This window comes from Salvelinus alpinus, chromosome 38, assembly GCF_045679555.1.
Source record: "Salvelinus alpinus chromosome 38, SLU_Salpinus.1, whole genome shotgun sequence".
Lineage (NCBI taxonomy): Eukaryota > Metazoa > Chordata > Actinopteri > Salmoniformes > Salmonidae > Salvelinus > Salvelinus alpinus.
Genome location: NC_092123.1, coordinates 925,477 through 937,923, shown reverse-complemented (window position 1 = coordinate 937,923; position 12,447 = coordinate 925,477). Strand labels below are relative to the sequence as shown.

The window sequence follows — 12,447 nt, the reverse complement described above, 5'->3', positions numbered from 1 at the left end:
GATTTCTTTTGATTTTCCAATGATGTCAAGCAAAGAGGCACTGAGTTTGAAGGTAGGCCTTGAAATACATCCACAGGTACACCTCCAATTGACTCAAATGAAGCTTCTAAAGCCATTACATCGTTTTCTGGAATTTTCCAAGCTGTTTATTAAAGGCACAGTCAATTTAGTGTATGTAAACTTCTGACCCACTGGAATTGTGATACAGTGAATTATAAGTGAAATAATCTGTCTGTAAACAATTGTTGGAAAAATGTCTTGTATCAATAACAAAGTAGATGTCCTAACCGACTTGCCAAAACTATAGTTTATTAACAAGAAATTTGTGGAGTGGTTAAAAAACAAATTTTAATGACTCCAACCTAAGTGTATGTAAACTTCCGACTTCAACTGTATTTGTACCAGGCACTCCATTTTAAGCTATTCGACCACAGTAAAAGGCCAGCAACACTCCGTATAATTCCATGGCCCATGAAATTACACCATATTTACATTCTACAGATCCTACTATGCATTCCTGTCGTTTACTTTTGCACCTAGAATAGTTTTTGCTCTGTAAACCAATATATAGTGATTTGCATTGTGGCCAGTGCAATGGGTGGAGTAAATGGGTGTGTGTACCCTTTATTTAACTAGGCAAGTCAGCTAAGAACAAATTATTATTTGACGGCCTACACCGGTCAAACCCAGACGATGCTGGGCCAATTGTGGCCCGCCCTATGGGACTCCCAATCACGGCCGGTTGTGATGCAGCCTGGATTATAACTAGGGTGTTGGTAGTGACTTCTCTACCACTGCGATGCAGTGCTTTAGACCGCTGCGCCACTCGGGAGCCCAAAACAAAAGTAAAAGGCCAGCAATACTGCGTATAATTCAGTGACCCATGAAATGACACCATTTATACATTCTACAGACCCTACTGAGTATTCCCTACAATACTTTTACTGCGGCACCTTGAATAGTTTTTGCTCCAGAGCTAATATTTATGTCATGTACAATGATTTCCATTGCGGGCATTTATTCGACCTTAGAACATTTAATGCAAATGTCACTTAAATATGAACAAATATGAATCATTGTTCATGTTTCGACAATTATTTTTAATGTATCATGAATAATTGAGGTTATTGACACTTTTCTACTATTATGTGGGGGACTTTTATTTAGAGCGTTTCCAAAATTCCGTGACCCGGAAGTGTCGCTGAAGGAGAGGCTGATGATAACAACACAGCTAACTAGACAGTGTGGCTATTAGAACGGTGACAAGAAAGGTAACTATCTGTGGTTACTTAAGATAACTACCATTGGACCGTTAGACGCATCTCTACTGAATGACAGTGCATTAGCCACAAATTTGCGAGTTGCTCAAGCGTCACTAACGTGTTAGCTACAGTAGCATGATACTGACAGGTAATGCAGTTACTTAATGTTAGCTATATGCCTTGGTGATTTTTCACAGTTAAAGGTCCGCCTAAATTGACATATAATCTGCAAACTAGCTAGGTAGTTAGTTACCAAACGTTGGTAACTAAAGTTAGCGAACATGTGTGACAGCTAAGTTAGCTAGCTTCTTAGGAACCGAACATGTTTAACGTTAACTTGCATGGTAACGTTCTTGTGTACCGTAGCTAATCATGTCACAGTAGAAGAGGAAGTTAATAACGCCTTAGGCCTGTCTACATGACAACATAGACAAAGCTCTCTCTATTCAATTCAAATGGCTTTATTGGCATGGGAAACATATGTTTACATTGCCAAAGCAAGTGAAATAGATAATAAACAAACGTGAAATAAACAATCAAATGAACAGTAAACATTACTCACAAAAGTTTCAAAGGAATAGAGACATTTCAAATGTCATATTATAGCTATGTAAAGTGTTAAAATGATGTGCAAATAGTTAAAGTACAGAAGGGAAAATAAATACACATAAATATGGGTTGTATTTACAATGGTGTTTGTTTTTCACTGGTTGCCCTTGTGGCAACAGGTAACAAATCTCTCTCTCTCTAGGCTCTTGTCACTCTGGGGACTCTTGGTGCTTCTCTCTCTCTCTCTCTCTGTGTGTGTGTGTGAAAGAGAAAGATAGGAGAAAGTGAGTGTGTGTTCTCTGCACCTCCTTGGAGGATGACCATGGAAGAGATGAGGATTGAAACCGAGACAAACTCCATGGTCTCCATGACGCTATACGCTGTCATGTACCCAGTTTTTAACGAGGTAATGTGTGTGAGTGTTTTGTCTAATATAGATTGAGGTAAATTTTCAAGTGACACACCGGACCAGTGCGACCTGAAGCTACTGGTCCAAATGAAAAACATACTGGCCAAGGCCAAGATCTCAAAGGATGGTTGATGATGCGTGCATCATTTAAATATCAGGTGGTTTTATCTTTAATTTGTGGGCTGAGCAAGCTAGCGTATAGCCTATAACCTACTCTCCATACACAAATAATAACATTTTAACTTGGCAATGTAATATTTACATTGCTTAAGTTTTATTTTTCCCCTCAAAACAATCAATCTCAAAAAGGGTATTCTTGTTAGTGATTTTGAACAGTCAGTTCTAGGGCCCTTTAAAATCTGTTTTATCTTACGCTGAATTCCGTTTTCAAGGTTTTGTTTGTCCGGGTTTCCGAGTTTTCCTATAGTTTTTTCTGGTTTCCACTCTCTAAATCACACTTTTTCTTACAGAAAAACCAAAGAATTGGGATGTTCTAAGTTCTAAGTCTAAGAAACCGTTTACTCCAAATGCTGTTGATTTCCATTTTATTCTTAAACGGAAGTTGTAGTTCAGTCGTGTCTCTCCTTAAAAAACAAAAATGAGTGGCTGGAAGAAGTTGAAATATGGAACCCTGTGGACTTCACTCCACTTTAGAGCATGGAAGAATTTATAGATGTGCAGCTTGTGCTTAACCTAACGTAGCAGGCTTGTGCCAAACATTCGCAAACTATTCAGATTGGAATGGCAATGTGTGGAAACCATACAAATCAAATTGTATTTGTCATATGATTGGTAAACAACAGGTGTAGACTAAAAGCAGTGGTGGGAAAAGTACTGAAAAGTCATACTTCAGTAAAGGTTCTTTCTTTTCCAACAATGCGGAGTTAAAGATGCACTATGCAGAAATCGCTCCGCCATTTCCTGGTTGCTAAAATTCTAATTTCAGTTTGTGACAAAACAAGCAAGTATAGGGTAGAGAATCATTGTGTAGACCTTACATTGAAATGCTTACTTACAAGCCCCTACCCCAAAATGCTTTAAGAAGTTTTAAAAAATAATAAAAAATAAGTGTCAAGTAAAAAATTGAAAATAAAGTAACAAATAATTAAACAGCAGCAGTAAAATAACAAGAGAGGCTATATACAGGGGGTTACCGGTACAGAGTCAATGTGCATGGGCACCGGTTAGTCGAGGTAATATGTACATGTAGGTAGAGTTAAAGTGACTATGCATAGATAATAAACAGAAAGTAGCAGCAGCGTTAAAGAGGGGTCTGGGTAGCCCTTTGATTAGCTGTTCAGGAGTCTTATGGCTTGGGGGTAGAAGCTGTTAGGAAGCCTCTTGGACCTAGACTTGGCACTCCGGTACCGCTTGCCGTGTGGTAGCAGAGAGAACAGTCTCTGACTAGGGTGGCTGGAGTCTTTGACAATTTTTAGGGCCTTCCTCTGACACCTCCTGGTATAGAGGTCCTGGATGGCAAGAAGCTTGGCCCCAGTGATGTACTGGGCCATACTTACCACCCTGTGTAGATCAGGTGCCTTGCAGTTGCCGTACCAAGCGGTGTTGCAGCCTGTCAAGATGCTCTCAATGGTCCAGGCCACATTTTTTCAGCCTCCTGAGGGCAGGCGCTGTCATGCCCTTTTCACAACTGTGTGGGTGTGTGTGGACCATGATAATTCCTTAGTGATTTGGACACTGAGGAACTTGAAGCTCTCGACCTGCTCCACTACAGCCCCGTCTGTGGATGGGGGCGTACTCGCCCCTCCGGTTTCCTGTGGTCCACGGTCAGCTCCTTTGTCTTGCTGACATTGAGGGAGAGGTTGTTGTCCTGGCACCACCCTGTCAGGTTTCTTTGCCTCCTCCCTATAGGCTGCCTCATCGTCGTCGGTGATCAGTCGTACCACCGTTGTGTTGTCAGCAAACTTGATGATGGTGTTGGAGTCATGCACGGCCACGCAAGGAGTACAGGTGGGGACAAAGCACACACCTCTGAGGGGCCCCCGTGTTGATGATCAGCGTGCCGGATGTGTTGTTGCCTACACTCACCACTTGGGGGTGGCCCATCAGGAAGTCCAGGATCCAATTGCAGAGGCAGGTGTTTAGTACCAGGGTCCTGAGCTTGGTGATGAGTTTGGAGGTGACTGTGGTGTTGGTACATGGGACTATGGTACAACTTCCGTTTAAGAACCCAACAGCTTTTACGTTGAAGAGCATTTGGAATAAATGGTGTCTGTTGCAAAAGAATCAGGACAGTTGAGAGCTGCGTGCTCTTGCTGCCCGACAGATGATTCCGCTCAAATGAGGCTGTGTGTGCGGCCCGTGTGAGATAAATAATCTATATAATGAACTAGCAGCTTCAGGAATTCCTGTTTTTTTCATCAATTATATAGCCTTGATTGAAAATAACTCCCCGGACCAGCAGGCAGCCCTGTATGTCGAACCCTGGATGAGTGTGTTTGTTCTTGTCAGCCCCTAACGATGTGTGTGTGTGTTGGTTTGGCAGCTGGAGAGGATCAACTTGTCAGCTGCCCAGACACTGAGGGCAGCCTTCATCAAGGTAAGACACACAAACACACGATCCCTATCTAACCCCTTACCTCATAAACGTATGACCTTTGCCCTTACGTAACCGCTGGGCTCTGGTTGCAAGGATGGGCAGTGTAATTGTGTGTTGGTGTTGCTAGGCGGAGAGGGAGAACCCAGGCCTAACTCAGGACATCATAATGAAAATTCTGGAGAAGAAAAACGTTCAGATAAACTACACAGAGTCTCTGCTGCGCATGGCTGCAGATGACGTGGAAGGTGTGTGTGTAGAAAAGTGCCAGCACTAAGCATCTGCTTACAAGGGCTTCAGTGTGTTTGTAGCTGTTTATTAAAATATACTCCTATGTCCTATTCCCTGTATGTGTGTGTGTGTGTGTGTGTGTGTGTGTGTGTGTGTGTGTGTGTGTGTGTGTGTGTGTGTGTGTGTGTGTGTGTGTGTGTGTGTGTGTGTGTGTGTGTGTGTGTGTGTGTGTGTGTGTATAGAGTTCTTAGTGGACAGGCCAGAGCAGGAGTTCCAGGACCTAAATGAGAAATCCAGAGCTCTGAAACACATCCTCAGTAAGATACCTGACGAGATCAACGACAGGGTACGCTTCCTACAGACAATTAAGTGAGTACACGCACACTGTACACACTAACACACACACCTTCATGAGCATGTCCTTGACATCCTGCTTCTTGATTGGTGTTGGTTGTTGTTTTCCATAGAGACATCGCCAGTGCTATAAAGGAGCTCCTGGATACAGTCAATAACGTCTTTAAGAAATACCACTACCAGAACCGCAGGGTAAGACACAGATGTGGAATATACACTGAGTGGACAAAACAGCTCTTTCCATGACATAGACTGAGCAGGTGAATCCAGGTGAAAAGCTATGAACCCTTATTGATGTCACTTGTTAAATGGACTTCAATCAGTGTAGATTAATGGGAGGAGACAGGTTAAAGAAGGACATGGATTGTGTGTGTGCGCCATTCAAAAAATATTGAAGTGCTTTTAACCAGGGTATGGTAGTAGGTGCCAGGCGCACAGGTGTGAGTGTCAAGAACTGCAACGCTGCTGGGTTTTTCACGCTCAATAGTTTCCTGTGTGTATCAAGAATGGTCCACCACCCAAAGGACATCCAGTCAACTTGACACGACTGTGGGAAGCATTGGAGTCAACATGGGCCATCGTCCCTGTGGAACCCTTTCGACATCCTTGTAGAGACCATACCCTGACGAATTGAGGCTGTTCTGAGGGCAAAAGGGGTTGCAACTCAAGATTAGGAAGGTGTTCCTAATGTTTTGTACACTCAGTGTGTTTCTTCCTTATCTTTAATGTGATCAATGGCTGCAAGGAGAGCTGATATCATTGTGAAGGCGATGTTCACATCTGTCTGTCTCTTCTCTGTGTGTCCAGGCTCTTGAGCACCAGAAGAAGGAGTTTGTCAAATACTCCAAAAGCTTCAGCGACACTCTCAAAACATACTTCAAAGATGGAAAGTGAGTCGTGTAGAGTAGATTCATAAGGAAGCTGAATAGATAGATATATGCTTATCGAAAGCAGTGAATTGTGATTGGGGGATTTGTTTTCTTCACAAAATAGCACTTACTAAACCCACAGCAAAAATACACTGAACAAAAATTTAAACGCAACATATAAGGTGTTGGTCCCATGTTACATGAGCTAAAATAGAAGATCCCAGAAATGTTCCATACGCACAAAAAGCGTATTTCTCTCAAATGTTGTGCACAAATTTGTTTATATCCCTGTTAGTGAGCATTTCTCCTTTGCCAAGATAATCCATCCACCTGACAGGTGTGGCATATCAAGAAGCTGATTAAAGAGCATGATCATTACACAGGTGCACCTTGTGCTGTTGACAATAAAAGGCTACTCTAAAATGTGCAGTTTTGTCACACAACACACTGCCACAGATGTTCTGGGGGAGCGTGCAATTGGCATGCTGACTGCAGGAATTTCCCCCAGAGCTCTTGCCAGAGAATTGGGAATTTGACAATACGTCCAACCGCAGACCACATGTAACCATGCCAGCCCAGGACCTCCACATCCAGCTTCTTCACCTGCGGGTACGTCTGAGACCAGCCACCTGGACAGCTGGTGAAACTGTGGGTTTGCACAACCCGAAGAATTTCTGCACAAACCAAACCGTCTCAGGGAAGCTCATCTGCATGCTCGTTGTCCTCCACCAAAGCTTTGATCTAACTGCAGTTTGGCGTTGTAACAGACTTCAGTGGGAAAATGCTTACCTTCGATGGCCACTGGCACGCTGGAGAAGTGTGCTCTTCACGGATGAATCTCGGTTTCAACTATACCGGGCAGACGTGTATATTATCATGTGGGCGAGCGGTTTACTGATGTCAACGTTGTCAACAGAGTGCCCCATGGTGGTGGTGGGGTTATGGTATGGCAAGGCATAAGCTATGGACAACGAACACAATTGCATTTTATCGATGACAATTTGAATGCACAGAGATACCGTGGCGAGATCCTGGCCCATTGTCGTGCCATTCATCCACCACCATCACCTCATGTTTCAGAATGATAATGCACGGCCCCATGTCGCAAGGATCTGTACACAATTCCTGGCAACTGAAAATGTCCCAGTTCTTCCATGGCCTGCACACTCACCAGACATGTCACCCATTGAGCATGTTTGGGATGCTCTGGATCGACAGCATGTTCCAGTTCTCTTCAATATCCAGCAACTTTCCACAGCCATTAAAGAAGAGTTGGACAACATTGCACAGGCCACAAGCAATAGCCTGATCGACTCAATCCCCAGTTCAAAACTATTTTTCCCAGTCGCATCTAGTTTTTTCCCGAGTTCCCTGTTGTCTTGAACGCACTGAAGTCGGAAGTCTGAAATTTCCGTGTTCCTAGTTGTTTTGAACACTGCATTAGTCTCAGCGGAGGGAGAGAGCAGCAGAGGGTCTGCCTCTCACGGTCCCTGCTCTGTCCTTCCTTGCCTTGCCTCAGGTGAGACTGACCAGAGATGGGGGACACCGTCTTCCACCTGATGGCAAAATGAGTCGGAGCTCATCTACCTCATGCACAAATTCATGTTGTTCCTATGACCAGAGAAAGTGAAATATTCCTCGATATATTAAAATAGACACGATGAGCTGCTAATAACAATAAAAACGCAGGGCTATCGATACACTTGGCTACTAATTAATCACAGCTGCAGCGCGAGTGGTGTTACAGAGTACGTTTTATGTTTTGTACTCGTGTTGAATAAAAACAGTGTTGACAGTGCGGAATAAAAACAGTGTTGACAGTGCGGAATAAAAACAGTGTTGACAGTGCTGAATAAAAACAGTGTTGACAGTGCGGAATAAAAACAGTGTTGACAGTGCGGAATAAAAACAGTGTTGACAGTGCTGAATAAAAACAGTGTTGACAGTGCTGAATAAAAACAGTGTTGACAGTGCTGAATAAAAACAGTGTTGACAGTGCTGAATAAAAACAGTGTTGACAGTGCTGAATAAAAACAGTGTTGACAGTGCTGAATAAAAACAGTGTTGACAGTGCTGAATAAAAACAGTGTTGACAGTGCTGAATAAAAACAGTGTTGACAGTGCTGAATAAAAACAGTGTTGACAGTGCTGAATAAAAACTCAGTCATAAAAACAGCAGCTCTTTGCTGTATTCTTTGAGTCTCTCTCTGCTCATGGTTTTTAAAAGTTCTGACATCTCATGTAGCTAGTATCAAACTTTGCTGGAAGCTGTAGGCACAGTAGGCCCACTCGATTTAGCCACAGATCTGCCGGTGCGCAGGGCTTCTGAATCAAGTGCACCGCCAATTGCGCCACCGACCGGTTGGTGACCACTGCCTTATATGAACTGTAACTCAGTAAAATCTTTGAAATTGTTGCATGTTGCGTTTTATATTTTGTTCAGTGTACATGAATTCTAATAATATTAGTAGTGGGAATGTTCTTACTAACTGTTTATTTTACGATGACCATGAGAAACCAATTATTTAAGCAGGTTTGAAATGTCAGGGCTATTTTGAAACAACTGTTTTGCTGACATTGTGTTTTCGTTTAATTTGCAGTCGTTAAATAACAATATAAATGAACCATCCTTGTTTCCAGGGCGATCAATGTGTTCATCAGTGCGAACAGACTGATCCACCAAACCAACCTCATTCTGCAGACCTTCAAGACCGTCTCATAGGTACAATAAGAGTGTGTGTGAGACATAGAGATAGTTAGAGTTCTAGTTGGATATAACCTGTTGTTGCATGAACATTGCCATTGAGGGCTTCCATAATTTTAAAGTAGACAAGTGAGTGGCGATTCCTATGGATTGGGAGGTATCAGCCAATGAAGGAATGAGCAGAACATTGGCTGCTTCTTCAAATTGGGTTACCCAGTTTGTAAATGGCTTTAAGCTGTATCACTGCTATCTAATGGCCACAATAAATGAATGACGCACAAGATTTGGTTCAGGATTCCAGCACTGCGGGTGGCGGTAATTCACCATTATAAAGTTCATGCTTTTTTAAAACACAACAAAGAAGAAAATGGACTACTTCAAAATGGAGATAGCACAGGCAGTGCCATTGAGGCTGTCACAGAAGCCATAATGGGACAGATACAAAGATGAGATCTCTAACTAACTATGGTGGGAGATTGTTTATTAGGCTGGTGCTACTGTCTATGTCCACTGACATCCTCCTCTCTCCTCAAATCAAATCAAGTTTTATTAGTCACATACACGTGTTTAGCAGATGTTATTGCGGGTGTTGCGAAATGCTTGTGCTTCTAGATCCAACAGTGCAGTAATATCTAACAAGTAACATCTAACAGTTTCACAAGATATACCCAAAATGCACTTAAATCTAATTAAGGAATGGATTAAGAACATATATACATATGTCAGAGCAGCATTGGACTAAGATACCGCAGAATAGTACAGAGTACAGTTTACACATATGAGATTAATAATGCAAGATACGGAGAGACATTACGTCCTTGATTAAAGTGGCTAGTGTTTCATTTCCTTAAAGTGGCCAGTGATTCCTAATCTATGTCTATAGGCAGCAGCCTCTGATGTGCTGAAGATGGCTGTTTGACAGTCAGTGGTGTAGTCTAGAATACAATACAGTATATACATATGAAATGGGTGATGCAATATGTAAACACAATTTAAAAGTGACTAAGATACCGTAGAATAGTGTGGAGTGCAGTTTATACATATGAGATGAGTAATGCTAGATACGGAACATTATTGAAGTGGCTAGTGATCCATTTCTAAAAGTGACCAGTGATTTCTAATCTATGTCTCCTGTGTTTGTGTGTCTTTGTCTGAACGTGTGTGTAGGCTTGCCTTGGAGAGGCCATCCAATCTTCCAACAAAGCAACATTAAAAATGGCATATGTTCGGAGAGCACCTTTTACCAGATTCAAATGTACAATAGAGGCTTGATTTTTACCGGACAGTTTTAATTTATACACTTGAGGTGCGTTCAAAAAGGCTGATGTTAGCAGTGAAATACGTCAGCTTTTAAACTGTTAGCTAATGTTAGTGAATGTTTTATGGCCAAAAGCTAGCTGAAGAACTTCAGCATATGTGATAGCTTTTTTACTTATCCCTAGCTACTGTTTAATTGTTTGAATCAGCATTTTAACGTTTAGGGACAGTCTTGTTGATCGGGCTGTGACGATAACAGTATGACAATATTTTTTCCATTTTTCTTTGGTCCTATAAAAACCTGCTGTATGTAAAATATTCTGTGCTATATCTTAGAAAATAAATAAATGTGACAAGATAATGATATTTGTTTCTAGCATTAGGGCTGTTTCCTAAAGATGTAAAATTCGCTTTGTGTTTTGTTTCTTGCCACGGTATTAATGATACTGGTATCTTCCTGGCCCTTCTTGTTGAACACACACCTGGTCTTGTTAGAAGTAGAGGAGACGAGGCGTTTGTCAGACTAATTGCCATTTTTGCTAATATATATTCATGTGATTACTTTACATTAGGCTCAAGGTAGAAGTTGCCCCTAACCACATATCTAGGATCAGATTACCTTTCCCCAATCCTAACTTTACCTGTTACTGGGATGGAGAATACAGTTAGCTCCAAAAGTATTTCATTTTTTGTTGTTTTGGCTGTGTACTCTAGCACTTTGGATTTGAAATGATATAATGAATGAGGTTAAAGTGCAGACTGTCAGCTTTAGTTTGAGGGTATTTTCATCCATATCGGGTGAATTGTTTAGAAATTACAGCACTTTTTGTACGTAGTCCCCCCATTTTAGGGGACCAAAGGTATTTCATACAAATTCACTTGTGTATTAAAGTAGTAAAAAGTATTTGGTCCCATAATCATAGTACACAATGACTACATCAAGCTTGTGACTACACATTTGTTGAGTGCATTTGCTGTTTGTTTTGGTTGTGTTTTAGATTATTTTGTGCCCAATAGAAATGAATGGTAAATATTGTATTGTCATTTTGTAGTGAGTTTTAGTGTAAATAAGAATATAATGTTTCTAAACTCTTCTACATTAATGTGGATGCTACCATGATTATGGATAATCCTGAATAAATTGTGAATAATGATATGAGAAAGTTAGACACAAACATGCTAACGTCCCCTGTTATTGTAATGGTGAGCGGTTAGCATGTTTTAGGGGGATGATATTTGTGCATCTGTAACTTTCGCACTCATCATTATTCACGATGCATTCAGAATTATCCATGATCATGGTAGCATCCACATCAATGTAGAAGTGTATTCTATGACAGTCTGCACTTTAACCTCATTGTCATTGTATAATTTCAAATCCAAAGTGCTGAAGTACAGAGCCAAAATAACAACAGCAAAAACTCACTGTTCCAATACTTTTGGAGCTCACTGTATCTGACCTTGTGTCAGTGTTTAGGGGCAACTTCCTCCTGCATCTACTATAGCTTCTTAATCATGCTTTCAGAACGGAAACTGCTTTCACTACCTACTGTGCATCTCAAGTGTCTCCCTCTCTTAAGAGAAAGCAATATGATGTTCTAACCCTACTGGGTATCAGACTGTTTGTCTGGTGGCAAATGTTCAATAAATTATTTCCTAATGATGCAGTTTGTGTTTAGGGGGGAGACAAGAGATTTTTTTTAAAGACTACTGGGATTTACCCCCATGGGATTTTCCATGAATGGAGTACTTTAGATAAGATAGTGTTTTATTGTCTGTTTACACAGACAGTTGCCTCATCATAAAAACTAAACTTGTTCTGTTTTCTGTTCCAGAGATCTAGTGCTTAGCCCCTAACCCCTCTCCTCTAATCACTTGTGTATATCTGAAAGGATTGTATAGGTGGAACCAGACCTGGGTTAAATGACTAATTAAAATATCTCAATTACTTTCACATACATTTCAAAGTAAGTATTCAGATATACTTTTATTTGAAAAGACAAGTAGCTGAATATTGGAAAGTATTTCCTCATTGAAGAACTTTTTTGTTAACAGGTAGACCGGTAGAACTTTCAGGAACTATAAGGTAACTACTTCCTCATTGAGAACAATAATAAGTATGTCAGATTTCTAGGGTGGTCTTGCTTTTTGCAAACACACTCATTACATGAAAATCTAGTACTTTGAAGTACATGGTATTCTAGTTCATTTATTGTAAGTATACTAAAGAAAGTTTTTGAAGACATGAAAAGTATACT

At 41.1% G+C, this 12,447-nt stretch overlaps 1 protein-coding gene across 2 annotated transcripts; it reads left to right on the top strand.

Annotated features, from left to right (window-relative positions):
• The first annotated feature begins 1,166 nt into the window (after positions 1-1,166).
• On the top strand, positions 1,167-10,553 carry LOC139566184 (programmed cell death protein 10-B-like). 2 transcript variants are annotated; one of them, XM_071387191.1, is made up of 9 exons: positions 1,167-1,271; positions 2,014-2,217; positions 4,724-4,777; positions 4,905-5,022; positions 5,248-5,374; positions 5,473-5,551; positions 6,167-6,249; positions 8,869-8,950; positions 10,100-10,553. In XM_071387191.1, the coding sequence occupies exons 2-8, from the start codon at positions 2,128-2,130 to the stop codon at positions 8,948-8,950; spliced, it is 633 nt and encodes a 210-aa protein (XP_071243292.1). In that variant the 5' UTR covers positions 1,167-1,271; positions 2,014-2,127; the 3' UTR covers positions 10,100-10,553. The 2 variants fall into 2 exon arrangements, with proteins under 2 accessions (XP_071243292.1, XP_071243294.1); XM_071387193.1 differs by having other exon boundaries at positions 1,219-1,410.
• Positions 10,554-12,447: the final 1,894 nt, after the last annotated feature.

Bases quoted from the DNA above. Each gene is read 5' to 3' on its own strand.
- LOC139566184 (XM_071387191.1), top strand. From the start codon at position 2,128: ATGACCATGGAAGAGATGAGGATTGAAACCGAGACAAACTCCATGGTC. The intron at 4,778-4,904 runs GTAAGACACACA...TGGTGTTGCTAG, and splicing joins TGAGGGCAGCCTTCATCAAG to GCGGAGAGGGAGAACCCAGG. The intron at 6,250-8,868 runs GTGAGTCGTGTA...CCTTGTTTCCAG, and splicing joins ACATACTTCAAAGATGGAAA to GGCGATCAATGTGTTCATCA.